General features: G+C 48.9%; 8 protein-coding genes across 8 annotated transcripts; 3 read left to right on the forward strand and 5 right to left on the reverse strand.

Annotated features, from left to right (window-relative positions):
- Window positions 1-589: 589 nt before the first annotated feature.
- On the forward strand, window positions 590-3,203 carry ETH_00031565 (actin-like family protein ARP4a, putative; the record flags this gene model as incomplete). The annotated part of the gene is made up of 3 exons (XM_013378310.1): window positions 590-2,344; window positions 2,461-2,554; window positions 2,971-3,203. 3 exons carry the CDS (start codon window positions 590-592, stop codon window positions 3,201-3,203), a joined length of 2,082 nt encoding a protein of 693 aa, XP_013233764.1.
- Window positions 3,204-3,936: 733 nt separating this feature from the next.
- Window positions 3,937-7,787, reverse strand: ETH_00031570 (protein farnesyltranstransferase beta subunit, putative; the record flags this gene model as incomplete). The annotated part of the gene is made up of 7 exons (XM_013378311.1): window positions 3,937-3,980; window positions 4,539-4,852; window positions 5,168-5,319; window positions 5,601-5,749; window positions 6,191-6,348; window positions 6,642-6,893; window positions 7,219-7,787. The coding sequence occupies 7 exons, from the start codon at window positions 7,785-7,787 to the stop codon at window positions 3,937-3,939; spliced, it is 1,638 nt and encodes a 545-aa protein (XP_013233765.1).
- Window positions 7,788-8,017: 230 nt separating this feature from the next.
- Window positions 8,018-8,260, reverse strand: ETH_00031575 (uncharacterized protein; the record flags this gene model as incomplete). Its single annotated transcript, XM_013378312.1, has 1 exon — window positions 8,018-8,260. One exon carries the CDS (start codon window positions 8,258-8,260, stop codon window positions 8,018-8,020), a length of 243 nt encoding a protein of 80 aa, XP_013233766.1.
- A 1,261-nt stretch (window positions 8,261-9,521) lies between these two features.
- ETH_00031580 (mitochondria-associated granulocyte macrophage CSF signaling molecule, putative) lies at window positions 9,522-10,078 on the forward strand (the record flags this gene model as incomplete). The annotated part of the gene is made up of 2 exons (XM_013378313.1): window positions 9,522-9,602; window positions 9,746-10,078. The coding sequence occupies 2 exons, from the start codon at window positions 9,522-9,524 to the stop codon at window positions 10,076-10,078; spliced, it is 414 nt and encodes a 137-aa protein (XP_013233767.1).
- A 1,907-nt stretch (window positions 10,079-11,985) lies between these two features.
- Window positions 11,986-16,173, reverse strand: ETH_00031585 (tRNA guanosine-2'-O-methyltransferase TRM11-like protein, related; the record flags this gene model as incomplete). Its single annotated transcript, XM_013378314.1, has 9 exons — window positions 11,986-12,047; window positions 12,304-12,380; window positions 12,743-12,874; window positions 13,412-13,572; window positions 13,788-13,867; window positions 14,113-14,201; window positions 14,424-14,503; window positions 15,508-15,744; window positions 15,946-16,173. The coding sequence occupies 9 exons, from the start codon at window positions 16,171-16,173 to the stop codon at window positions 11,986-11,988; spliced, it is 1,146 nt and encodes a 381-aa protein (XP_013233768.1).
- A 1,809-nt stretch (window positions 16,174-17,982) lies between these two features.
- Window positions 17,983-22,022, forward strand: ETH_00031590 (uncharacterized protein; the record flags this gene model as incomplete). The annotated part of the gene is made up of 11 exons (XM_013378315.1): window positions 17,983-18,039; window positions 18,316-18,528; window positions 18,838-18,948; window positions 19,104-19,244; window positions 19,424-19,524; window positions 19,663-20,171; window positions 20,414-20,569; window positions 20,957-21,126; window positions 21,289-21,363; window positions 21,570-21,714; window positions 21,838-22,022. 11 exons carry the CDS (start codon window positions 17,983-17,985, stop codon window positions 22,020-22,022), a joined length of 1,863 nt encoding a protein of 620 aa, XP_013233769.1.
- Window positions 22,023-22,107: 85 nt separating this feature from the next.
- On the reverse strand, window positions 22,108-23,646 carry ETH_00031595 (uncharacterized protein; the record flags this gene model as incomplete). The annotated part of the gene is made up of 4 exons (XM_013378316.1): window positions 22,108-22,407; window positions 22,823-22,872; window positions 23,006-23,087; window positions 23,323-23,646. 4 exons carry the CDS (start codon window positions 23,644-23,646, stop codon window positions 22,108-22,110), a joined length of 756 nt encoding a protein of 251 aa, XP_013233770.1.
- An 839-nt stretch (window positions 23,647-24,485) lies between these two features.
- On the reverse strand, window positions 24,486-25,521 carry ETH_00031600 (60S ribosomal protein L24, putative; the record flags this gene model as incomplete). The annotated part of the gene is made up of 3 exons (XM_013378317.1): window positions 24,486-24,623; window positions 24,821-24,967; window positions 25,342-25,521. The coding sequence occupies 3 exons, from the start codon at window positions 25,519-25,521 to the stop codon at window positions 24,486-24,488; spliced, it is 465 nt and encodes a 154-aa protein (XP_013233771.1).
- Window positions 25,522-27,776: the final 2,255 nt, after the last annotated feature.

Consider the following 27,776-nt stretch of genomic DNA (forward strand, 5'->3'; position numbering starts at 1 on the left):
TATACGGAAGCGTAGTAGCTTGAAACCTATAGGTTTTCGAAGACAATCAAAACAGCTTTGTCTTTTTTTTTGCGTTGTGCAGACAGTCTCCTCCAGCCCCGTTTAGTGCTATTGGCTTGCGAGCCTTATGCCTGTAATCGTGTTGCTTATTGAATAATTATGACTAGTTTTGAAATTCTGGCTTAGCGTAACGGTGTTGGACTTCTTGGATCTGTCGGCAGAAGTCCCAGTTTTTACTGTAATGCCAGGCTTTACCTTGTTTGTTCAGGGCGTTGCTTTGCTGGCGTTGCTCATAGTCGATCCCTTTTCACTGCTACTGTAGATTTCATTAAAATATAGGTTAATGAATATGCTTGAGTTCCTACCCCAAGGGCTGCCTACCTTCTCGATAACAAAGCCACCAAGACACCTGTAAAGGGCCCCTGTGGCGGCCTATCCATTTCTTAACCCCGCCAGTGTTTCTTCCTCCTGCACCATTGACAAGCACATCCAATTTGTCTGTCTGTTTTATCACGGCATTCGTATGGGTTTTCTTATCCTCGGTTAGTCCCACCACCGATGCATCAAGCTGGGATCGCTGCTCCAGAAGATGAGTGGGTTATCAGCGTCTCCGCCTCCGGCTTCCGGAGCAAAGGGTAGCAAAAGTACAAGCAACAGCAGCAACAACATGAAAACTCCCATTGGTGGTGAGGACGTCTGTGCTGTGGTGGTCCAACTAGGGTCTTCAACTGTGAGTGTTGGATATGCGCAAGAAGACCACCCGCGAATCGTTGCTGATGCTCTTGTGGGTAGGAGGAAGCTTCGCTTGCAGAACAAGCAGCAAGGGGACGGGCTGTTTTGTGGGGAATGTTGTTGTTGTAGGTCTCAAGCTTCTCTATGTGCGCCCCCAGACACTGACATCAGGGATATACAGAACCAGCAGCACCGGAGGCGGAATTGTTTACACTGGACTAAGTCAAGTGGTGTATCTCCATCTGTTTTCTATAGCCGGGGCCCATTTATATGGCCTTCAGGGGGCAACGCGTGCTGCAGCTGCCAATGTAGTCATCAACAGATTGTGTTTCCCGTCTCTTTAGAGCTGCAGACACCACACACTGAAGTAGATCCGATACTTGCCACCCCGAAAGAAAAACCAGCTGGAGCAACGGCAAGCCCTGCTCTAGGGGGCATCGCAAGCTCTACAGGGCCCGTGGAAGAAAGTAAAAAATTAGCGCTGCAGCTGCCGCAATCGCAGCAACACGGGCTCTTTAGGCAGCTCGACAGAAGTGCGTTTTCGACTGCAGTTCGAATATGCATTGAGGGGAATGTTCACGAAAGCGAAGCAAACAAGAGAACTCTTAGACCTCCGGAGACACGAAGACGTCAACAGCAGCAGCAGCAGCAGCAAAAGGCTGAAGAGGCCAATTATAGCCAGCACAGCTGCAGCTGCTGCTGCACGAAGCGGGAGCAGCGGCAACAGACAGCAGCAGGATGTAATGGTGTCTTCCAGACAGCTCATCTACCGGAGGGTAGCCCAAAGGCTCTAAATATCAGCTTAACCAATAGCAGCAGTAGCAAGGGCGGCAGCGCATCAGTGGAGGCATTTGGGTGCTCGCCATTTGGCGGCTTGGGTGTTTGGACTCATGAGCATCCTGTGCTCGTTGTGGAGCCAACAGGAACATCGAAAGCTCTCCGTCAGTCACTAGCCGCTGCCGTATTTGAAGACCTACAAGCTCCAGCTGCTTTCTTTGTCCCTGCTGCTGCTGCCGCTGCATTCTCGATGGGCCGCAGCACAGCCCTTGTCGTTGAGCTAGGAGCAGCTGGAGGATCCGTTGCTGCAGTTGTTGATGGATACACACTCCACAGGAGCACCAAGTTGTTCCCTGTTGGTGGAGATTTCTTAGACGGGCAGATCGAGTTGGTGCTCAAACGCCACCTTCAGCAGCAACAGCAGCAACAGCACCATGTGGACGAGCTGTTCCTGCCACTATTTTCCAACCGCAGCAGCTACAATTGCAGCAGCAGGGGCAACTGCAGCAGATCACTGCTTCGACTTAGCACGCTGGCTCTTTGCCGCCGCCTACGGGAGGCATGTTGCGTTGTGAGGGAGTTCGGCGATGCAAATTTGCCGCTGTCCGTTACTGCCGTCGAAACCCAGGATAAAGGAGCTGCGTACACGCCTGAAGACCCGTACCATTTTGAGCTCCCCGACGGTTCCGTAATCAACTGTGGAGCGTTTAGAGAAACTATTGGCGAAGTTCTTTTTAGGCCAACAGAAGCCCTGCGTGCACTTCAGCAGCTGCAGGGGATTTCGCCAGCGGAAAGCTCAACAGATCTTCTACAGGGATTTAAAGGAATCACAGAGGTGATAAATTATGGCCTGGGAATCTCGGTACCCACTACGTTTCTCTTTCTAGAGGTTATTTTAGTTTTATTCCTTGATGACGTTCTCCGCCTCAGGTTGGTTTTTCGTGTGCTCAGGTCGTTGCTGATTGTTTGTACGACTGTGATGTGGACCTCCGCCGAGATCTTCTTTCAGCTGTCATTTTAACTGGCGGGCTTTCACTCACACCAGGTGACGGAGACTGAAGGCTCTCAATTTGTAACTTCTGGAGTCCATATGCGTTTTGCTTTTTATGTCTAGCCCGTACGAATATCTTCATGCAGCCTGCTATTTGGTGGCCGTGTCAGTAGAATTCATGGATGCTGCTCCTTTACAGGCATCCTCGTTTTCGCCTCCTCGTATTTCTTGCTTGTACCCCTTAGCCCACTTTGCTGTATTCGCTCCATTCGTTACTCTCTGCTTCTGTGCCTTCTTGTCGACTTGTGAATTTCCATGTCACTTTATCTCCATCAGTGCCCATTAGGTGTCTATTGAGGTGACGATATGTACTACCTCTCTGGGGTTTTTTTGCTTGTACCATTCTTCTCCATAAGTATCGAAGTGTTTTTTATTCTGGCTGTGTCTGTGCTTCTTTTTGCTACTTGAAGGCCTAGCAAGCCGCTTTGCTGCGGAACTTGATAGCGAGACTTTCCCCCTAACGACGTCACATTCGGGTTTGAAATCACGTGTCGTCTTTGCAAATTCCTACGCCGAGAAGAAGTCTGCCGCGTGGCTCGGTGGTTCCATTTTGGCGTCTCTAGGAACATTTCAGCAGATGTGGATCAGCAAACAAGAATATGAAGAGCACGGTTTTGGCATCCTGGATCAGCGCGCTCTCTGACCTCAAGACTGCACTTGCAGACACCTGCATATTTTGCTTCTTCATCAAGGCAGTTTAAATAGAACCACCTTTCCCCCGCTCGGAGTGAAGCGTATTTACAATAAGGCCTTCTTGAGGAATGTTTGAACTGTAGTGTCTGAACCTATGGGACTGTTTTAGGAGCGGAGTTCTTAGGGTTTGATAATTTAGTCTTCAGGACGGAGTAAGCCGTCATTTGGAAGCCGTCATTTGGAAGCTAAGAGCATACTCCCCCAAGATTTCTTTCCAGAGCAGTCTACGCGTTCGGTTGGTGAAACAGCCCCATGAGAATTTGGAGCATAGTCCACTTGTTAGTCCCAGAGAACGCCTTTTATGTTTGGTTCCGTGTGCATCTGTCCGCATGTTTCTTGCCGTTGTCCCTCAGTCCGGTGTACACCTGCATCCTGTAAGTGTTCTTTGACCTCTCTGCTCACTTGTCTTTCTACAAGCATTCCTTTGCTTTGTCATAGCTGATTTTCTCTATTTCTGTGAGAATCGCGTGTCTTTAAACTGACCAAGAACGCCGTGTTACACAAGGGTCCAGAAACAGGAAAGTGGCTTCTTCAAAGGGCGCCTACACTAAAAAGTAAGCCTCAATGCAAAGAAAACAACAAGCGAGGGAACAGAAGACAGTTCATCGAGTCTTTTCTGGACCTGTCGCATCGACCGTGGCCTTCTGAATTTACTTTGTTGCGACTGCAATTTTCGCTTGAAGCTAGGAAGACTCTGCTTCGCTCTCCGGGTCCACCCACTCGGAACCTAAACACAAAAGGAACCAACTAAGCAGGCTAAATTCATAGGAAAAGGCTTTTCATAGTAGGAGAAATTCAGAATGCATGGGAGACACGTAGACATACTTTGAATGGGTGCGCGCTTTGATGAACGTTAACTCCTTCAAGATAGACACGGTGGCCAATGGATGCACATGTACGCAGATTTTTTCAGCCGTACATATGCGGATGCAAAGAGGCAAAGGCACATGTATTTGCGTGTGCGTAATAAGCCCAGCAGAAACAAGCACAAAGGCTCACACTCGCTCAAGAATTGGCCCACCGCTAGAGGTGGAATGGAAGACAAAAAATACAGGCGCAAGCAACGACACTGGCATATATTGGACAAGATGAAGGGGAAGGCATATCACTAGATATATGTATAGTCTAACGCAGCCACGGACACTGACGCATCTGTGCAGAAACGCGCAGGACCATGAGCATGACCACAAGCCGACGAGCGGCGATAAAGGTGCACAGAGGCAAAGGCAGGTGCACAAAGGGGTTGGGACAAGCAAACGGCATGGTAGATGCCACATTTCCTTACCCTCGTCTTCATGCAGGTTGATGGCTGCCCTAGATAGCTTGTCGGTCAACTCAGCACTGAGTCTTGGGAGGTCTCCTTCCTGTCCAGCGTGTTGCGTGTCGGGCGCCGTAAAACGCGGCAATTGCTTCAGTTGCTCTCTACATTCTTGCATGTGTGTGCAGCAAACATTGTAGAAGGGATCTGTTTGCTGCAGCAAATTTGACTTCCAACATCCATACACATACGGCCCTCTACTGGATTCCGCTCGGCACGCAGCATACTGACTGATCGATAGACCGGAGAGCGCATAGCAACTGTGGTAGAGGTCAGGAGGCCTGCAGCGCACCCGCGTGCATGCATCCAGTAGCCCTAAGTAAGTTCCTATGGTTGTGAACCCATAAGCTGCATGCCTCTTTGCTGATCTGCATAGAGCCTGTGTTACCTTGAAGAACATGAGCTTTTAGATGAAGCCATTATGTGTGTGTTTGCTTGTGTCTTCCGATATACACACGGGTTCGCATTTGCGCACAATTAACACGCTTTCATACAGATGCATATGTCTATTGGTAATTCGCTCATATACTCATGCACACTTGCCGAATCTACTAATCAGTACCGTAAATGCTTTCCAAAAACTCGCATTACCGTACTTGCCGGGTTTGTCTCTGAGCCCTCCATTTTCTGCCTGGCAGCAGCACAAGATGTACTGCTGGAGATGCGCCGAAGACATAAAGCAATGTGTCATTGGGTACTCCCGTTGGAGATGACGAAGGCATTCCGAAATCAAGGGAAACATGGCTCCCTAATAATTGTACAGGGAAAGGCAAGTGCAGACGAAGGTACCCGGAAACGTAGCTTTCAGAACGTGTTAGAAGGCACAGACAAATGCAGAGAAAATCACGCACTGAGCCAGAGGTGAAAGATGGAAAGAGCACACAAGCATGAATACCTACACGTACAGACAAGCCAATGAATGAAATTCGCAAATATGCATGCATGCAGTAGCTTGGGTGCATCCCCTGAATGCACGGTCAGAAGTTGTAGGGCTAAGTGGGTGGTGTGTACACTCCCAGTAATCCTCACAAGCCAAAAGGAGTAGCACGAGTCCACAAGCTTCTGCGTTCTTCCTTGAAAGCCTCCTTCAAATCCTCTCTGTTTTGTGGCGGCCCAGTGGAGCAAAGCGTCTAAGTCCAACGCATCTGGCTCTCCAATGATGGCGAGAGCAGCAAGTCCTGAAAACACGAAGAAAGCAGGTCAAGCAACCTTTGCGTTTCGTGGTTCGCTCAGCCTATCTCCTTAGTTCAAGTTAGGTTGAAACCTGTTCTGTTGTTGCTTTTGCTGTTGTGGTGACATGGCCTTGCTTGGAGGCAAGGCCGACAAAAGCACAAACAGGTACCGAAAACCGCAGAAGTTTGATGCAGGGTGAAATATGCACGGATGCACGCACGAAGCTGATGGCGACAGAAGGATACAGGCAGACAACAGACGCATTGAGACGTATGCACATCGAAGCAGTAACGGAAAATGAGGAAAAAGCCGAACAGAAATACGAATTACTCAGAACAGAAGGAAACACACCCGCAAACGAACATACATGCAATACACATGGACAGCCACGACGACACCTAGAAGGAAAAGAGAAATCAATATAGAAGAAAAAGTGTTTGACTAACCGCAATACGAATAACCGCCATGGGACTCAAGTCCTGGCTCTCCAGCTATGCCTCCGTCGTAGCCTTGGCAGGATTTGACGTATTCCGCAAGGCCTCTCGTGAGGTCCTTCGTAAGAACTTGGAATATGGAGGCCGTGGCGATGGCGCAGTAAGCCCCTCTTGAGAAAGCAGACAGTAGAGGAAACAAACAGTGGCAGACAGAGGGAAATGACCGCAGCGCACGGAAGACGTAGAGAAGCACGATGACGGGTACAAGGCAATGCATGCGAGCAACCAAACAGAAATACCGGAGGACGAAAGATGTACATATTCGGTGCAAGGAAGCGAGCCTTGGCAAGTACAAGAAAGTGATGCGAGTCGCGTTTAAACTGGAAACGTAAACTGAAGCCCTTTTACTGCAGACACATGTTCCAAGTTTTTGAGCCCGTCAAAACGTAGACGCTGTGTTTACCGCATGTCGACCTCCCCATCTCTGTGCAATTTGAAGCCTCCGCATTCACTTTTTAGACTGAGAATCGCCTTGTAAAGGTCTTGACGCCTCTTAAGGCCCTTCTCTCCTTCCAGCCATCTGCCCACGAGGCCGCACTCCACAAGTGCAGCTGCAGCCGCATACGTGCAGGCCAAGTGGAACTGTTGATTTGGGCCCCCACCCCAGCCGCCCCCTGAAGCGCTGTCCCAGCAGCGTTCTAGAGTTTGTAGGATGCTGCACACAATGGTTCAAGTGAAGCAAGTGCAGACAATGACATTAACGGGCGGCACATTAAACGTATTTCCAACAAAATAATAAAAATAGCAGGCAAAAATAATTATATAAGAGTGCATCACAGGAGGCGACAAGAAGCTAATTCACGGAACTTGTCAACAGCTCCATATGAACGCATAAGAAAATACACGCGACTTGCCAAGCCACAGATACCCATACGCTAGCTTGCGTGGCTGTGTTCTGTATGAACGCTGCTTTGCGCTCAAGTGCCTTGCTGTCGTAATGAGCAAAGTACAATAAATGAATAAACTTCATTATGTCGTACCGATCGGCATAGGTAGCTCTCGGAAGGGCTTCAAGCAGGGCGAGGCCATGAACCATCCAGTAAATGAGCCAAGGCCTAGAGGCTGCCAACTCCATCATCTCTTCTGAAAAGGGTACGTCTAAATGCTTTGTAAGAAAGGCGACATGCCGGCTGCGGTGAAGAGACACCTGACGTGCTGCCCGCTTCCAAAGAAACTCTAAATCCTCTATAGGCATGTCCGCATTGCCCTCCTCATCCTCAGCATTGCCTTGTTCCCCTCTCTGCTGCAGCTGCTGCTGGTTTTGTGGGTGGCCTGGAGAGGCGATTTGTGAGGAGAGAGACGAAGGGTGTGGGGCAAGGGCAGGAAAGAAGTCACTGAAGCACTTGAGGCACTGCTGCTCCACCTTCAGCTGATCTGCTGCTGTGGCGGAGCAAAACAGACCGAAGCACCGAGAAGGAGTCAAGGCGTAGGAGTAGTGAAGAGGCTGGTGAGGGCATGCATGAGCCAGAGACATAAACGCCTCCTTCTCAATGCTATGCTCTGCGGCAGGCGCAGCGGACCCGCTGCTGTGGCTTTCGTCGCTCTCCATTCTGCGCAGTGAAACAGCAGCACATTTCGATTCATAGAAGTCAAAGTACAACCTATTTAAAAACAGCTCTCGAGTTCAATTGCGTCTCCGAGGTAAAAATCAAGTCGAGACTGCTTCAGATATTTTCATAAATGTCGCCTCTCTTCCTGGGTATAATCCTGCAGGCATATCTGCATAGCCAGCCAAACAGTTGAACGGAAGTGTAGTTATGCAGTGTTTCTCTGGATTCCTCAGGCGCCGTTGCTGCTGGCGTTGTGGCCGTTGTGGTTAGTCTCTCTGGTGCCCGTGCTGCGATTATTTTGGCGCCGCTTTGGAGGCTGCTGACTCTCCTTTTTTTGACGCTGCTGTAGGTGCAGCTTTTGCTGATGCTGATGTTGACGCTGGGGCAGCTGCAACTGTTGGTCTTTAGAGGTGGTGGCCGCGTTGCCACTGCAGCCTTTGTTAATGTCGCTGCTACTGATGATGTCGTGCATGAACGTGGCCTCATACGAAAACAAACGGTCTTATGTAATACACATTTGCATATTTGCGCCCAGTGCACGTGCACATTGTACGAGTGGAAGGCATGTATTCTGTCAATTAAGCTCGCACATTTGCTCACCTGTTGCTAGCTTGAAATCAGTGGAGCTTTATCAAGATTTGCTCGCAGCTCCTTTCTGTTAGACGTTCGTTGTGCAGGTGCACACGAGCAACCAATGTTTGGCTATTTGTGCGCATATGTCCCTGTATGAAGGCACGCAGTCACCCAGTGAAAACAGCGGAGCTTACTCGGAGCACTTTTCGCGAATATCGTGCCTCGGATAGATTCAAGTAGACACAGAGTAGCCCAGAGTGCTCTGGTGCAGCAGGGGCTGCCAGCCACCAGAATAAGGCGATGCGTTGAGGCCGACAAGGAACGTAAAGCTGGAGGAAGACGTTACGACTGGTTGCTAAAGTGTCTGCTAATTTAGAGAAAGCTTTAAGCATATAAATTTACTGCCCTAAAGACGCGCCACTAGTAACTCACGGGCAGCGCCCAAGCCCTTCAGCTGGCCCCATGCACAGCCGACGAATGAGCTATGGGTATTATAAATTGGTTTGCATATCCAATTCACGTCGCTATTTACAAATAAAAATTTCTTTCCCTTCCCAAAACTATTTAGAACCGCAGATGAAGATGCTGCTGACTGGCTATATGAGCTCTAATTGCCACCAGGTGTCGTCTATTTTAGCTTCCGAGTTGTGGGGCTGCGTCCCCTCGTCTGTGCAGTTTGTGATTTAATAGGATTATCAACTATAATGCATCAACACGACTACTATTACGTTTTTTCCTGCTTTTTCCTCCCTCTCCCTGCTATTTGAACCGCTGGGGGCGCTGCGTGGTTTTCAGCTGACGTGCCCACCACGCCACACCTCTTCCCTCTTCGTCCCTCTTTTTCTGTGCTTCTTTCGTAGAACCCCAATTATCTCAGACTTGGAACAAGAGTCTAGGAATTTGTGACGCTGAGGCTGCTGCGAAAGGCGCCGCTCAAGTGGAGTGAAGGCGAGGGCATGTCTTCGATCCGTGCCCGTCCGTTCTGAGAGCCAGTTTGATTTTTCACGATTTTTCCCTCTCCTTCTGCCTCATACTTTAAAGATCAGCACCGAAGTCCATTTATCGGCGCCTTCGATTTCTGCCGCCACCTTCCCAGGAGAGAAGCAGCGGAGGAATGAATGAGGCGCAACCCGTGCTGTTTTGAGTCTTGGTGACGTGAAATGGCGTTGGGGCCCTTGGGGCGAATTGTTGTGCAATTCGTTGCTGTCGCGGGTTCTTCCCTTGGTCGAGCAGTAGTCCGAGTAAGTCGTAAGGGGCACGTAGCCATTCAGTTCTCACGAGAAGGGAGGCTACTGAGTTGTTCATGAAGTAGCAGCCCTCGCGCTAAGACCCCGGATTCAGGCTATAGTGCATGGGAATTAGCCTTTTCTTGCCGTGTCCACAGGCCTACAAAGATGCAGCGCGACAGGGCGCTGCTGCGGCCGGCAGCACTGCTAGCCGTTCAGCGCCTTTGACTCTGCGTCCTCGCATGAGTGTTGACGAGGCTCGCAAGATTTTGGGCTTCCCTTGCGGGCCGAACAGTCAGCTGCCTACTCGGGAAGAAGTAATGGCTCGCTACAACCGCCTTTTTCAGATCAATGCCCCCTCCGAGAATTTCGCAGGCTCCCCCTACCTCCAGAAACGCGTAGCTGTTGCACGGACTATAATGCTGGAGCAGTGCAGCGCCAAAGCACCAGAAGCTGGTGCAGGTTCGAAGGAAAGTAGTGGCGGAGGATGAGCGGCTTTTGCAGCGGCATGCTGGCACCAAGGACTCCGGGGATACAGTCGGGGTTTAAGTGCTAGGCCTGCTGCTGCAGCGTCGGCTGCTGCAGCGCGGGGGAAGAGGGACACTGCAGAGATTGACAGAAACTACATGTGCAATGCAGATCTGTACAGATGGGTCATGCATAAACTCACTTTATTTGGCATTTTTTGCATGAAGGAACCTCATCCGAGTGCTAGGCAACAACACTGTAGGGGATATATAAATGAATCGCATTGCTGCAGAGATGTACGTCGAGCCACAGGCAAAGGGAGAATGACACAGGCACACAGAAGCAGAGGTAGAGGCAACGAGATGACCATGCAGTAGCACAGTGGAACAGAGTATCACGGGAAAATGAAGTTGGTTTGCGACTAGTTCGAATTTGAGCAACGGCACACTCACAGAAGTGGCAGGTGTGCGCTCTACTACACGTCACTTTCGCCCACATGGAGGAGTGCGATGCGCGCATAGTCAGCAAGCGGACACGGCGGATCACAAGCCACCGGCTCTGCATTGCTGCGCAGGAATATCTGCGGAGAACTGCCTGCCGCGGCGCGTGGAAGTAATTTGGTAGCTTTGCATGTGCCTCAGCGATCAAGTTCAGCTTAATGAGGTGCCTTATTTTGGTCGGAGGTTTGCGATCGAGTGACTCTGTGCAACTACGCGGAACATTTCTGTGTTCACAAGGGTGATGTGGTGTACACACACCAGGATGGTTCGCACTGTTGTCGGTAAACATTTGCCAATTATGCAGGGGCGTAGGAGCTGTTCGTCATTTGTCAAACGGAATTTATGCTCGTTTTCGTATGTTTTGGGTATCTGATGAGCACAGAGGCCATGTCATTGTGGTGGAGAATCGGTTTGATGAGCTCACTGCACTACCTCAGCGGCGCCGTTGCCGGCCACGGCCTGAATAGCAGCAATTTAAACACTCTTTACTGCCATGATTGTATCTTGCCTTTTACTTTAAGAGTGTGCTGCCAAGTTGCTTGCGAGGAAACTCTCGTAACAAGTAATGAGCAGTTGCTTGTCCGTTTGGAGGCAGCAGACGTATGTAATCCTGTTATTTTCACCGCAAAGCGAAGCCCACCCTCCACAATTGGTGTCGTGGAGGTTTCTAGAGCAATCACTGTAAGAAGCTGAGCCTCTGTTACTTGAGATGTGTAGGTCAAAATTTGGAAGCGCAGGTCGGCGTCGTTATACCAAGCAGCTCACCCACGCTTGTCCGGGAGTGGAAGCCGTTTCATGAGGCGCCACCCAAAAAGTCCCTAGCAAGCTCAAATGGAAGTGACCAATGGTCAAATCTTTGCTGGTTGCTTTTCTCTAGCGTCCTGAGCTGGCTGAGTGTGCAAATTGTGTATATGGTCTTCCATCGCTTCGTCACACCGCCAAGGTATTTCAAACACTCGCAAAAGCTCGACTACTAAGCCAAGGGCATCCATTTACAAAATTTTCAGCAGCAAGTCAGATTATGTGCACCCCACGGAGGCGCCCGATGACAATAAAACACCTTGGTGCATCGAAAAGTCCTTCGAGGGCCCATTGCCGGGGAGGAAGTCATTTGAATACCATATAAATACTGACAACAACAAATGGCTTTCGAAGAAATTTGCGAACAACAAGAACCCAACAGCTGCTCACCTTCGCCAAACAGTCAGGCATCCGAAAGCAGTAGCGCTTGTGAGCAGGAGCCGCACAAGCCCGTACCTGTTTGTGAACTGATGTGAATTCACCTTCTATTCTTTAACCAACTTCATGCATTTAATTTCCACTCCTTCCCACTCCCGATCATTCGTGTCTTCGCGAGGACCTCAACAAATCTAATAATTCTCAACTCCGCAGGTGGCCGCGACAATGGCAATGGATTAAAGGGATGCTTCTTACAAGCCTCCCGCCGACTTCCGCGGCCTCCGCTGCATTGTTACTAGAACTCTCCCCATGCCTGCCAACAAAGCAAACAACTCAGAAAGATAAGCCCTGAACCCTAATCCTCTTAAATCCGAGGAAAAACCAGGAGTGCATGCACGCGTCAGCGAAGAGAGCACAAGCTTGTGCGCTTTTGTGTACAGCAAACTTGTGCCCTTTTCATGTGCGTGTTTGCGTGGAGTTTGTATTTCCACCCTTGAAATGAATCAATAACCAGAAAGTTATTAACTCATTTCTCCATCTGCACTATTTCCTATCACACTAAATTTTACCTCCTGACAAAGCCTGGAAACTCGTTGCTATTAAATCCAAGTCGCTGTGGTGAAGGCAGCCAATATCATCACTCGCGCTGAAACCGGACAGAAAGGAACACGCTAGAAAGGGTAACAACTTAACACTGCTTGACACCAACTCAGCATGCAAAAGTACAGAAAACAAGCAGGTCTACTGCGGATCGTAGTGAGGTCACTTTTGCACATCCTCGTTAAAATGTTGAATAATTGGCCACACAAGGAGCACTGACACATGCGTACGTCACCAGATGCTTATTTATACACGAAGTAACAACTCGCAACGCTATTGTGCAACTCGGTATTTGCGAATGTTGCATAGTCACTGCATTGGATAAAACACAGATAGGCTAATGGCCTGCAGCTGAATTGAAAAACTTTATTGTGGGGCCACCGTGGCCCTAAGGACTAAAAAGCTCACCTGCAGAGCTCAACTGGCATTAGGAAGACTAGCCGGCCACCGTCAACCAGCAAACGGGAAGAAAGGCTTAAAAGGTCGCTGAGGACGGCCCGCGAGTTGTATGTTACAGTAGGCGGAATGTAAGTTAGGCGGCTGAGGCATACGGCAAAATGACAGAGCGTCAGTGGGGATGCTCACATTTTTTGTCCAATTCGGGCGTCCTTTCCCACAGTCAAGAGCTGCGCTTACTTCACCTCACGTATCCATGCATGTTCGTACAAGCGGCCTTCCATGGGCATCACTACTACACATTTACATTATATCAGCCCATTAATGGACATTCGCATCATACTAGGAACCCAATAATGTACAGAAGCATACGACGTTATGAATCCAACTTACTCCTCATTACTCCTTGTTTGTGGGTTTCGCTTGCATTTCTTTGTGTGCCCTGATTGCCTTGCTCCGGCCCGAATACCTTGGAGAAAAAACAAAGACGACCAATGAGTCATTTAGAATGCGTTTGTCTGCTAGATCTAATTAAAATAATCACCGCCGATTCCATACCGGGGCATGAGACCATTATGTGGCATTATAGTGACTTCACTAGTCACTTTGCGTCACTACCAAGGTAGTAAACAGGTTTTTAAAGATGATACAGGTAGACACGCGTTTGTAGACGCACCGTACGGCGGGTCTGTCATGATGCAATCAACCCAGGGCTTTCCTCCTTCTACGTTCCTTGACAAGTAGGCAGCTCGTACGCCGTCTACGACTGTTTTTTCTCCAGAGCTCGTTAGTGAACTCTGAGGTGCTTCATCAGCTCTTTCTTCATAAGGAAGCCGCCAAACCTATGCGCAGGCGCCAAATACACTCAAAGCGCAGTAAAAGAGGACAGCTTGTCTACATAAGCGAACGCGGAAATGGACAGAACTAGACACATTTGCGGTCACGGTAGAACAAAAGTCAAAATCGTATGGAAGCCACGAATAAGGACGAGAGGGACCTTAAAAGCACAGCGGAATAAGAAAACAGGCAAAAGCAAGGTAGATGCGTAAAGACTAACCCACGCGGCGTTGTCGCAGCGGATGATCTCTGGTCGCCTCAGCCCATATTCGTCGAAATTGCGAAACACATCCGTCCGCTCTACGAAACGAAAAGTACAGGCGAGCTCGTCCTCTCAAAAAAACTGTATATGTCAGCCTTGGTGACCGACAAAACAACAAGAATCCAACAGGCCTTAATGTATGATGAAGAGAGTGTGATATGTGTGGGAGTGAACAGAAAAGACGGATTTTCGCAGAGTCTTTCTGCCAAACGAAGTTCCCCTCACAGGCAGAAACAAACAAAGCCTACACAAACAAGTAAATACAGCGGGTAACAGACCTTACTTTCTTTAAAGTCTAAGTGGGGGTTTAGGTAGGAGACGCCATAGCCCTTTAGAACTCGTATATCGATATCTGAGCCTATGCAAAAAGCTCTGCAGAAATTTCACATTCACCACAAGTGATGACTAAAGTAAGAGAAAAAATCAGATTTCAAAAAATACCACGCAACCAATACACTCAACATAAAAAGCTGCGGAATCTTAATTAGAGAAACACGGGATATTGCGTACACCTTAGCCTCCCTCATGATCATCCCTTTCGTTTGTTCCACACAGTCGTGCTTCGCTTTTTTCCTTCGCACAAATGCAACTTACCCGTAGTGAGAAGCAGCTATTAGGAGACCTCCAGTGCCAACAAATGGGTCGAAAACGACGCAGTCGGCAGAGACGTGGCCCTGAAAGGAAGGTGAACCTAGCGGAGCAGCGACAGACTTCTGTATATGTGCATAGCTTTCTGCTTTGTTCGTGCTTCCGTGCTCCTGCCTCTATGCGTGGTTTTCTGAATTCCCGGATATTTATGTGCCAATAAGCTCTCCATTTGATATGTAAAGTTAACAGCTTCAGTATTTCAGGCACGCAGGGATGAGTGGCATCGCATAAAGTACCCAAAACGATTCAATCGCAAAAGCTGCTAATACAAATAAAGCCAACAACGCGAAGACACGTATGTATATAAGCAAAGGTGTGGATATACTTTAATTTGCGACGAGAGTAGACAGAGATGCGCATGTGCGTGAGAAGATATGCACGTAGAGACAAAGCTGCATACGTGACTCTCAGTGTATGCCCACGCAAGTGTAAAAGCGGCATCATGTGCATATCTACTGGTTGCTGAATGTGTTCGGGCGGATTCGTTTGAATGTTTTGCAAGACACTTGTACCTGGTTGCACATAATGAAGGCGAGCTCACAGTCCAGCGATGTGGGACCCAGCACTGGCCTTACGGGCAGCCTGTACTTCCACCAGAAAGGATGGTCTTTTGTTTTTCTGCAAATTTGGCGGCCGAAATAAATCTGAACCGGAGCCTGGAGGTGACTTTGGTGTGCCCATTGCTGCAGTGCACAGCACACAGCTAGTACTTAGGACAGAGTCCAAAGTACTAGCGCAGTAGAATTACCCAAAATGCGCTTGTCGCAAACGATTGGGGACAAACGGCGCCAACGCGGTGCAGAGGCAGTGGAAGAATAAGTATACGTTCAAAAGTGAGGAGACGTAGGGACTAAAATAGACACGGAGGCAAAGGGGCATGAAAGCTGAGGATGCAAAGAAAGCTGAAAATGGGACAGATAATGCTTATACGCAGACACACAGTCATATCATTACCATTTGCCAATGAGAATGATCATTATCATCCCAAAAATAGTTCAAAAAAAGCTCGTAAGCCCGTTCGCGCCCTCACCTCCGCCACGACGAGGGTCGTGTCGGGATGGGAAAGATTGACCTTCTCATTGCCTTCGAAAAGAGGAGCGAAAAAATTCATTCTTTGGCGCTGCTCATCGCTGCTGAGGCATTTGCCGAAGGCATCTACACGAAAAGCCCAAGTCCGGTCCTTGCAAATCCACTTCCGAAACGTGTCCATCTTATTTTCCTTAATCTCCTTTAGAATAGCTTCGTACGTGACGCCGCTGGCCCATACCTACGGGCCCAAGAAAGGCATAAGCTGCAAATTTTCATCTATTTGCTTCTTAGTTGGTTGCCTCTCGGCATAAGTCTTAGATTTGCTTTTGCGTTAACGGACTGGAAACTCAAGCACTGAGAAACATGAAACGCAGATATCGGAGCCACACCGCAGGCCGGAGAGTGGCAGTTCTGCGAACACCCAATTATCCTAGCTGACCTCAACGAAGGCTTTAATCAACAGAGAGCGTTTCATGATAGCCTCACATAAGGCTACTGAGGGAACACAGACGAACGCAAACTGCTCTTCGGCTGCTGAATCTGGGCGTTTGCAGCCCTGCCATAGCGAGTTTTGCTCAACTCCTTCCATAAGCGCGAGCGCCTCCAGTTCCTCAATGCGCATGCCATTGTATTCATTGTGATGCAGGAACCAGCACAAGACAATCATGCTGGCAGCCAAGTGTGCCACCACAAAGCCCACTGTTGATTTACTGCTGCAGGGAAGGCAGGAGAAGAAACAAAGAGGCGAGCTGTTCCAGCACAATAGGTTTGTAAGGAGGCAAAACGCAAGGACCACAGGAGCGCAGACGCCGAGCCGACGTTCGCTTGAATGATGAGTGTGAACTTCGGTATTACAAAATGCGTCTCAGCTTTATTTTATGGAGCGTTTTACGATGTATACTTCGTGGGCTTCAATACACTCTTTGAAGCAGCTGTGGGGTCCCGAAACTAAGCAGGGCCTCCTCTCGTAGGTCTGTTGGTTCTGCTGGTAAGAAAACTCGAGTTTTACGCATTAACAATCTCAAGGGCAGTTAATCATCACATGAAGGGACTAATAGTTTGACAGTGACAGCTTCATGTTATTCCTGTTTGTCTGATTTGCAAGGCTACTCTCATTTATGCTCGGGTACTTTGAGGGCCCTCTGTTGTAATGGTGCCTGAACAACGTCAGTTTGCACACTCGGCAGCGGTTATGATCTTATTTTATGCTTTTTCTGTTTTTTTAAGTTCGTGAAACATCTTATTTCTTGGAGAATACGTGAGCTCGTTCGGCGTGTTCCTGCCGCGTCGTTGCTGCGTGAAGTCGAGCTCTAGACGTTCAAGGCACTCGAGATCACTAACTCTTTAATTTTGATCATGAGACATCAAGCGATGAAAAATTTATAATTAAATGATGAGCGAAATCGTTTGACACGTTAGGAGGGGGAAAGGTCGCGTAGCTCCACAGCGATGTCCTTCCGAAATAACACTACCTGGAGTACCTCGTTATCGAGACGTTTCACGAAGATTGTTTCTTTCGCAGTTTTGTGCGCCTTCCTTGGGGCGTGCCTGCACTCTACGAAAGCTGACGGCTACAAGCTTCCTTTCGATGATAACAGACTCAGGCCGCCCCAACTTGTCCCAGCTGCCCGCATTCGGAGTGTCTTTTGTCCAGTGCTTTGCTTGGGTTCTTCAGCCCCGTATAGCATTGCAAAAAGGCCCGCTCCAGGCAGCTTACAATGCAGTCGCCTGTACAGGCAGCAGATACCGATGCGGGTCGCAGTTGGCTGTTCACCGCACTGCGCAGTGGCTGGAGAAAGTTCCAGCACATTAGAGGAAGGCCACAGTGAAGAAAACAAACCAGCCCCAAGCTCGATAGAAGCAGATCTGGCAAAACTTGAAGCACATGTGGGAACGGAACGAAAGGCAGGCTCCACACATACTCGAAATGCAAGCATATCCTTACATGCGAAGGATGATGAGGAGGATTACCACACCAAACGCCGACGTCAGAAACAAGTAAGCCTTTAGGCAACATGTTCAGCATGCCCCATGCTAAGTACAAATGTACTGCAGTAGGGTGGGGCTCCATAAGCACTGCCCACGCGCGCCGAGCTAATTAAGGGGTATGCATGAGGGGTGTCGATTGCAGAGTGTCGCATAATGCATAGTTTTGGCTTGTATTAACGTCAAAGTGAGTCCAAAAGAATGCCCGCGAGGTGACAAGAGCGCCCCTTGATGCTGTCCGTTCATGGTTGGGAGAACTCAGTAGTGAAAGAGCTTTTTGGGATTGCCAGGAGTCTCCTTGTGACTTCAGAGACATGCGGAGTACCTGCAAAGAGGCCAGCGACTTGGATCATTTTCTCCCCGTGCTGCTCAGGGGAACACCTATATACGTAAAGACGAGCAAATTAAAATGAATCATCAACTGAATGAAGCCGAACTGAAAGTTGATCAGATGCTGAGCGGCACTGATGTTCAAATTAAATTTAGAGAAATGGAAAAATGTGGCATAGAAATCGATGCAACTGTTTCGGGAGAATTTACGAGAGAGGTGAGAGGGCATCACATTTTTTGGGAAGACGTACATAAACAATTCTTTATGTCGTTTCAAGAATGCTATTGGGTGAATGCACTGAGAACCGGCGATATTTCGAATCTGTACATGCACTTACAGTGGCTTATTACAGTCTATTAATGCTCTTCAGTGGGCAGGCCAACATCTGCATTCATCTACTCTTGCAAAGCTTGACACACAGCTGCCCTCAAGTAGGCGCGAGCCTGATATATGAGAGCTTGGGGCATCTGCAGGTTTCTGCGTACTTCGCAGTTGTGGGAACTAACCCTAGCGTCTTTGCGCGCGAATTTCCGCTCTTCCCTTTCTTCTTCACCATTGGATGTCTCAGCGGCGTATTTGTTGCAAAGGGCAGGCGGTGTCTCCGCTGTGCGCCAAGATGTAATTCGCTTCCTGAGCGAAGCTATTCAGAGGAAGGCTCAAGTTGAACACAACTTGCGCGTTATGGGAGAGGTGAAATTTACAGAGGTGAGTGATTCAGATGCAGGGAACCCATCCAAGAAAATTTTGCGTAAGCTCTGCTGAATGTTGGACGCTTCTTGCGTGAGCGGTAGACAGTCCCCTTGTGTCACTTCTTCCAACTCCTAAGCTGTTGGGAGGAGGTATTGGATTTAAAGGTACCATTCAATTCGTTTTACGTGCGATTATGCGTACAACTCTCCACCGCCAGATCCGGTGCTTTTGCAAATGTTTACGTTTATTAGCGTCAACACTGCCCCGTATTTTTAACTGCTTGTCTCATTCAAGCGAAGCGTACTTCAGTGTTTTGCAACTCAGGATATAAGTGAATTAGGAGATCGCTTTTCCCCTGGAACTCCTTTCACCCTTCACTTGCGTGCGGAGCTGCATCCCAGAGTTCGTTTCAAGCGCTCTTACAAGGGTCTCAATGTGAGTCACATTTGTCTTCCCTTAAAAGTGCTTTTCATTATAGCCGAGTCTCTCTCTACTTACCGTAGTATGTTGCGATGCAGAGGGCTTATAACTACTTGATTGATGAAGGCTCCTCATGGTCTTGTCCGGGGTTCACTGTGTTTTCAATGCAGCTTCGCGTGCCGAGACAGCCGTATGTGAAGGGTCATTTGTTTAAATTAACAACAGACTATCTGCTGTACAAGCATTCAACTGTGACGGACTATCCGGAGTCTGCACACCCAGCTGACGAAGGGGATTCAGTCCTTCTGCAGGTTTGCCTAACACCATTGCCACTCCCTCCTGTCTGCGCTTCTTGCAGAAAGCATCGTTTCAGTTCTCTAAAAGGTGCCGATGTTAGCTACTCTCGCGTTTTTGATTAGTCCGTCCAGAACGTCTCCGGGTATCTATGTAAAGATTCTTGTACTCCTGATATTTGCATTCTGCCTCCTAGGTGGAGTTCGGCTGGTTTGAAGAGCGCGATGGTTCCTTTGGCCCCAAAATTCCGTCAGAGTTTATATGTGGGGAAACGACGCTTGATCTTCTTAGGCCCTGGTAATTTGTGAGCTGCACTCGGGTTGCCCTAGAAAAACAAAATGAGTTTTACTCAACTGTTCCATGTTCACTGCGCCAGTGTCGCGAATACTTACTGAATAAGCCAGGGCAGAAAACGAGAGTCGCGCATCTGTGCAGGATTCCTGTTGAGCTGTTGGGGGCCGTTAAAGGTATTTCTTTAGGCGAGAGGCGAACCGTCAAGCTGGCGATCCCCTTTAGTACCTCCCAGTTGCTGGAAATAAATGCAAGACAGGCATATGACGCCAGCGAAGAACAGCAAACAGATGTTGGAGAGAGAAGGATGACGGAGGGATGCTCAGAGGAAGGCCGCAGTCTTGTTCCGCTATACCTGCAGAGCCTCGCAGGCACAGAGAAAGACAAATTTTTGAGGAAGTTTTTTTCACAGGAGGGGGAATCGCCAGGTGATGTTGGCGGCACGGCAGCATCAGAAGTGGCCTCCGCGGCCGACACTGGTGATGCCAGCACCGAAGAGCGAAGTAACATAGCAGGAAAGGAACAAGTGGGAATATCTGGAGACACCTATGAAGACAGTGGTGAAGAAGCTGAAGATGAAATACATCACATCGATTGTCTTCTTCAGGTCAAATGCGTTGGAGTGAAACGCCGCATTTGGCCGGCTGCTGATGGTCGGTGAAGGCTCCACACCCATCTCTCCTGGCTCTGATTAACAGCATTTAACTTAATATTCTTTCTAGATACCAGGCGCCGTTGCAGTATCTAAGAAGTTTGGTGGGCTGGCGGGAGCGGGAAACAGGTTCTACTGTGGGGGTTAGAAAAACCCATTTTCTTAGCCCCTGTTTATTCTATCAGGACATTCGTTGTTCTTGTGCTGCCGATTCTTCCGCGTGCGTTCTTTCCTGCGGCTCAGATGCCTTCTTTCAGAAAGCATGCCAAATGAGCCGGGCTGAGTTGTGGGAGAAAATAGAGGCCGCCGCGGAGGACTTGGCCAAGAATGCAGCGTCAAAGCATGCTTTAGGTGCTGCAGCTCAGGCTCTCGATGAAATATCTCAAGTGGATGTGCCAGGTAACATTCGTGAATCAAATTATGTACAACGAGTGTTGAGCACGAGTGCAAACGCTCGTGGCAGTATATAGACACCGGGAGCTCGAGAGCTCAATACCACCACTTAGGTGTGTATCTAGTCAAATCGCAAGCCAGTTTATGCGTCCCAGTTCCACTTGTGTGTACTTCCCGACTTCTAGCAGCCGGTGTTTGGGCACTCTGGCATGTGGACACGAGCCACCAGCAGATTTGCCGCCAGCTTTTTTCCATAGAAAAAGTTTCATTCACCATATCCCTTCACCATTCGGCACGCATTATCGTTGAGTCCATGCCTAAAATGATATGGCGTACAGTTCCAGCGTATAAGAGGCGGTCATTGAGAGACTGTCCATGTAACGAACGCCTCAGAGTCTCTCTTTGATGCACAAGCAAATGCCACATGGAAACAGCAGCTGCGAGCACGAGAAATCCAAGGGGAGAATGACAAGAAAAACCGAACCAAAGAAGACTTTATGAAGTGGAAAGAGGAGAACCGGCGGGGGATAGAGAGCATACTTACAACAGCCTTTGCCATCCAGGTTAGACCCTTCATGTTTGACGCAGTTGAGATAAAGTGCCTGCGCAGCTCCTATTGAAAAAAGTAATGCTGTGTCTCACCTTGCTCCAATTTAGTAACGGATGTTCTCAAATCTGATATTAGCGTAAGATTTAAGATCATCAACTCCTCGTGCCCTTCGCAGGCGGTTTACAAGAGGGAAGGACTGCAAGTGGATGAAAAAAAATTACAGGCGGACCTCGCTAAGGCGCTCCTGCAGGTTCGCCCGAATATCCCTTCCGTACTTTGTCTCGGCAGACGGTAAACTATCCGTCTCAGCCTCTTTGAGGAGGAAGCTATGAATAGAAACAATAAAGCATATTCAGTGTTGCTTGCCGTGCCCGAAACTCTGCGCTGCACAATGAGTTGAAATTAGCTCGGTAGCATGGGGAAGAACTGAGGAGGGTGGTCGTTTTTTCTGCTCAGACAACAGGGGAAGCCCCGGAGGCCGTCCTAAAGCAGCTCTATAAAAAGGCGCAGGCGGCGCTTGTGTACAAGTTCATTTTAGAGCATGCAAATGTGGAGTATTACGTCAATGATACACCCGCCGAAATTACAGTGCAGCCCGACGGTAGGCGCTTCCGCTCCCTTTGCCTGCGCTTTGCCATTAATCTTTGCTCCCAAGATTTGCGTTTTGTGCGTTCTCAAGATATTCATTAGACAGGAAGAACTTCCTATGTATTTTACTCTGCAGGAACTGCGGTGCCTCAGCAAGGCGTCAGGGCCTTTCCTCGTGGGGTTGACGTGGAGGAATGGCACAAGACCAGAAGGGAAACTGTGAAGGAACGAGACAATTTACGAAAGCAAGCAGAGCGTTTCTACATTGATCCCAAAACTGTGAAGAAACTGGACAACGATAATTCAACAAAGCCGGAATAACAGCTACAGCTGCATGCATGCCGCCGCTACAGTAGAAGGGGACGTCTGGACGTCCTAAACGTCCCTGACACTACAGCTTAACGGGCTATTCAGCTGTCAGCGGAAGCAGCAAACTCCTCGCCAATACACTTCCGCCTGTGAGTAGCAGTGACAGCACCTGCTGCGTCTTTCGTTGTTGACCGGCTGTGTAGTGGTTTGAGGGCTCTGTGTACGAAGCGAAGGGCGCTGCGCGCAGTTTCAGCTTGAATGCTATGCTAAATAGGGGGGTTCTAAGGAAGAACACTGCTCCGTGGCATGGCAGGGCGTAGAGGAACTCAAACTTCAAAGTGTTCAAATGTTCAACAGTACTGAAACAGCAGGGGCTTGCTGGCGGTAGAGCAATGCCCTCCAACACACAGAATGGCCCCGTGAAGCTCTAAAACGTCAAGATTGGAAAAGGCAGGCTAGCTACTCCACTGTACTAGCATGCACAGAGGAAAGTCTGATAAAGAGGCTTGCAACATAAGCATTTTGCTCTAGTTATGATTTCTTTACCTTCTTTCCATTCCTTTCCAGTTGTCTGTTCTGCCTTTATTTTCCACTGCCTTTCTCACTTCTCAAGCTGCCAGCGCCAGCGGAGATGGCTTCGCATTTTCTGCATGGGGGGGACACCAAAAAGCCCGTCGCACTTGCGCCTTGAATGCAAGTTAACTTTGGCTTCTAGTGAAATCGAACCTCAGAACCCATTGAATGCCAAATCGTGTCACTGAGGTGCTAACAAGTAGAATGCAAACTTGAGCAGGGCTATCACCGTAGCTCACTTCAAAACGAGATGGCGGCTGGCAATGGAGTTTAACCCGTCCTCCCAATCCTGAAGCAGCAGAAGAGGGCAGACTGGCACGTTCTGCCGCCAGAACTAATTCAGCCTGGCATCACAAACGTCTACAAGCACTCTCATTATGCTTAGTTAGGGGAAACATGAATTCGGAAGGAAGGCGAAGTACCGAGTGGCTCCAGTACGCGATCTACCATCGCATTTATTTGCTTGTAGCTCTTCCCTTCGAAAAGCGGCGAGCAAAGGATTCCCTAAAAGCCAAGCAGAGCACAGAATGAAGTACATGCATGTGTATTATACATTTACGAGTTTGCACGAGCTTGTGCACTGTCCATATTCGAGTGCTCAGGTCCTTAACGGCGTCTCCAGCTACCGAAGCTCACGAAATCTGCCGCATCCACGTTATAACCCCTACCTTAATGCGTTGGCATTAATTTATTATCTGCTTATTTCTTCACATTACGGTAGAGCTGCGTGTGCTCGTACGTAGAAGTGCTGATCGTAAACATGGTGTCCCATAGCGTAATCATTCTTAACGTAGAAGCAAATCGGTTTAAAGTTCTGCTCGATGGCCTTCCTCAGTTTCAGCAAGTTGGGACACTCTGGGGCAGCAAATTTGTGGGCAAATCGGGCTTGTGCGTGTGTGCAATCAAGTGACCGGAAAATACCCAGGCCGGCGACTAGGGGCTGTACAAAGCCACCTTCATTGATTAACCTTACGAAGTAACTGGTGAATCCTATTGACTTGATAAGTTTAAGAGGAGAAAACGGCGAGTTGCAAATGAGCGGCTGGCTGTAACGATAACCCATCATGCAGTCGCCGCATGGGGAGCACGGGGAGAAGAGAGCGAGAGCATGGGTTCGTCGAGAGGAAAAAGCTATTCCTTCCAATTAAGCCTAACTACTGACGGCCTAACCGCAATGTGACAGATTTGAAGCATGCTGACTCCGCAGACAGCAGCGGACGGTGCATGCGCTGGAAGTACCCCGATGTTTCCAGGAAGCTACGCGGTGCTAAGGATTCTGCTACCAAGGCATAACTGAAAACTCATCCGTTGCCAAACCAACAAGCAGGCAGAACACTAACTTCTCAGTAACAGCCCGCCATGTGCCTTCGCCAAGCGGCGCCATCCCCAGAGACCGCCCAAGCGTGCTACACCCTCGTAAGTCCTGTCCTCTGTTCATGAGAGTTTAGGTAAAGTGCTCCGACGAATTGCTAAAGAAACTTCTATCGTATCACCGCTAGTCCACTTCCCTACCGCCTCCGCTCGCTACCCACAACTGGAGAATGCTACGGATGACGCCTAAGTCAGGCCTAGCTAGTGCACTCTCAAGAAAACGCCTTGTACAGAGAGCACTGTGCGTTTCTCCATGTTTGCATAGCGCTTCGCCATCTGGCGAAACTTCTGTCACAAAATATCTCCACTTTTTTAGTAACAGCCATCAATTGACCAATATGCCTCTCCACCTGGCTGTTCGCATGGTCTGCCTGCGCAGCTATGTGGCTGCAGCATCCCCGCAACCCTTTCTCCAACGTGTAAATATCAACCCAACTGGCTGGATCTGGCGAAGACTCAACCAGTGGGCGGTTCTCTGTATGCACTTAGCAGCGTCTGCACACTGTGCGACCAAAACAACCCATATTTCGGTCACATGAGGCGAGCGGCTGCCACCTTCTGCGCCCTCGGAACCATCTTCTTTACTGGGGGAGCTCGTGTTCCCGGGACTACAGTCTGTTTCGGCTTCTCTTTCTTCTCCTTCTTATCCTTTGCAGGCATCTTCCTCATCTGCATCAACGCGAATGCCGTAAAGAGACACGAAACATTCAGTTCACGCACGGGAAATACACATGCTGACAAGTGAAACGTGCGCGACTTGTCGCAACATCGCATATTGGCCATCGCATACGGGTTGGACTCAGTATATTCTGGTGGTACTAAATATCGTGCCTCGCCCCTATCTGAGAATTACGACGGCACCGTACCTTAGTTGGGTCTGGCTTTGCTGCCCTTCTCTGTTTGATCTCTTCAAGGGATATACCCACAATAGCCTTCTGAACCTTTCCTCCTTTGCGCGTACGCCGCTTCGCGACGGCCTCTCCTCGGCTCTTCTTGTTGGCACGCCGCCATACCTGAGGAGTAGCCGCAGGAAGTTTCAGTCCGATCAAACCAGACAATGTCTCCGTCCTCAGTCAAAACGGCACAAAAAAACAAACGGAACATGGAAGTGTACCAATGTCATTTCCGTAAGACACACTGTACAGCTCAGCCCCTAAGTGCGCTCCCCACTGAAGAGATGCGCCATGACGGGACTACAGATGCTTAGTGTACGCGAACCTTAGCACCGAGCCCTCACCGGGATATCAGACGCGGTGACTCTGGCCGCAATCACAAAGAGCTACAAACGAATATCAGGGAATCACGAGCCAGCACGCTACCTAGCCAGCGCAACATCTGTTTGCGAAAACCGGAAGCCGTGCGAACAACCAAGAATGCACGATCGTACCAACGTCCAACGGAGCTTGGCTGCCTTCTTCTTCTGTCGGCCAAGGCGCGCCTCCTTGGAGTGGATGTAGGTGTGCACTTTTCCATCGCGAGAAACAAACTTCAGGCCGCGACCCGGGTAAATACGGTATTCGCTGAAGGAGCAGAGCTCCGTTTTGATGGTGGTCTGGACACCCGCCATCCTCGAATCCTGCACCACCAAAAAGAAGTAGGCATAGGGCTCGCAAATACACTAGAGATCCGAGGAAAGCGCTACGTTGAACCCGTTCACAACGCGCTATGACTCGACTAGGACTACCGCATGCTGCGGAAGCCGGCCTAGGAGCAGGCGCAACCAAACATCAAATGGCTGAAGTTCATGCAAAAACACGTTCAAAAGGAAACAAAGATCTATCTTTGTAGAAAGACCTTCACGCAGCAGCGCCCAACAGAACAAAGAAGAGGGACGCCTTTAACACCACACCAAGCGGACAGAACCAAGGGGTCCCCTAAAGCCCTCGCGCCCTCGAAGAAGAACCTAGAAAATTCGGATTAACGAATGCATGAAAACTACTGGGAATCAGCAAGAAAATGTGCAACCCACGATAGCACAAGGAACAGCGGAGCCAGGGAGGAAGAGGCACCCCTTGTTTCAGGGGGATGGGTATACTTCAGCTCGTAAAATGCTTCCCTGTCTCACCGCGAATATCAGTATTCCCCTTCAGCAAACGGGAAGTGCCGAGATATTCCTGAGATAGCGTTTCACTGGTGTAAGGCGCACATGTTGGAGCACCCCACATCCACTGTTGTGGGGCTGCGGGGCTTCACTTTTCGCACGCGCGATGATTTCTATGTTTCCCCCCATAAATGACCAGTGTAATGCTCTATCTTGGTAAGCAGTGAAACGCCAGCGATTCTGTTACTGTATTCGCCTCAGCTTATTGCGTATCTACATATGAACGTGTTGCAGCTTGGTCTCCAACTGCAGTGTACACGAACAAGTAGAGGGAGGCTTTAGGGACCGAAAAAGATAGCAATCGTGCTATCGTAAAAACAGTAATTAACAAATAGGGTCTTTTTATGCCTTGTCAGCGAAGCGCTGCCGTATCGGAATTGGCAGAGACGCTAGAAGCCATAAGCGCCCCTTTTGGCTGGGGCCTGTATTGTAAGCTCAGAGGTCCAGAACCTCTAGCACTGTGAGTATATTGCCAAAAGCCTTGCTTTATCTTTGCAAATATTCGGGTACCCGCTATCAAGCAAAAGTCAGTGCGTGCAAGCTCCAACAGCCCCCAATTAGTGTGGATGATTCCTCCTGGGGGTTCCCACAAAGTGGTGGAAAACAGTATCTGCATTCTCTAGCATCGCCAAGCCAGCAGAGTTGTTCATAACTCGTAGAATCTGGCCTTGCAGCAGAGCACTGCAAGTTGGACACATTCAGAGCTAAAATCTTCCTTACCTCTTAGCATTTATGGATGTGTTCAGCTGGTGCTTTGGGTATGAAAGCAGTATTCGTGGATCGTTACAATGTGTTACCTTACAGTAAATCCCTTTTCTTTGGTCGTAACACTTAGGTTTTGGCCAGTGGCTATGATCCCAGCAAAGTGTCACCGGTCAGAAGCAGTAGGGTTCTAACGGAACTGCTTCATATTGTGTGAGGCGAGTCACAGAACATTGTTTAGAGTCCAGCATCATACTGGTTAGCCTGAATTTGTTATGTTTTATTTCTGTAGAAGGAAAGAGACAATTATGGGATTGAAGTGTCTGACTTGCTGCCTGGCGTTTATATGGGCATCACTGACTGCACCAAAGATAACACTTCAGGACAAATAATATATTTCAAGTACTATAGTTCCAGTCTTGGATGTCCAGAAAACTTGCCCTGCTAGGGGAAGGCAAAGGAGAGGTCGCGGCTTCCAATGAAGCCGGTGTACAAAAAATTTGACAGCGCTGTCTCACTTTGAGAGCGTTGACATCAGTTGTCCCCGGAGTCAAAAATTATATTCAGATTTAGATGACGTGTTCGAGCACCTTTCATGCTCAGTTCCACATGGAAGCTATGGCGCTACGTCTACATGACAACAGTGCATTTCTGACACACCACTAAATGCAGCACCGGAACATCGAAGATAAAAGATAATAACGGGTTTTGGGCTTAATAAATTCTCGCTACGGCTCATGTTAGAGGTTTCCCGTGATAGGAGAATAGAGAGGAATGTGATGGCCAAAAATAGGGCAGAGTATCAAGGAGACGCGTGGGCTGTAGCTTGATCATATATTCACTTTAAAAAGTTGTAACACTATCGCGAAACTTGCCCACAGGCGAATATCCAAGTGTTTCTTGCCAAGCATCTAACAAACATTTCCAGAAACATCTTCACAATCACTGTTGGCTTCCTCTATTCGTACCTTGCATGCCGCACGGCATTGCATTTGATGTTATTTTCTTCTCTTCAGACA

The sequence above is a fragment of the Eimeria tenella genome, genomic scaffold (genome assembly GCF_000499545.2).
Source record: "Eimeria tenella Houghton genomic scaffold, Eth_scaff8, whole genome shotgun sequence".
NCBI classification, from domain to species: Eukaryota; Apicomplexa; class Conoidasida; order Eucoccidiorida; family Eimeriidae; genus Eimeria; species Eimeria tenella.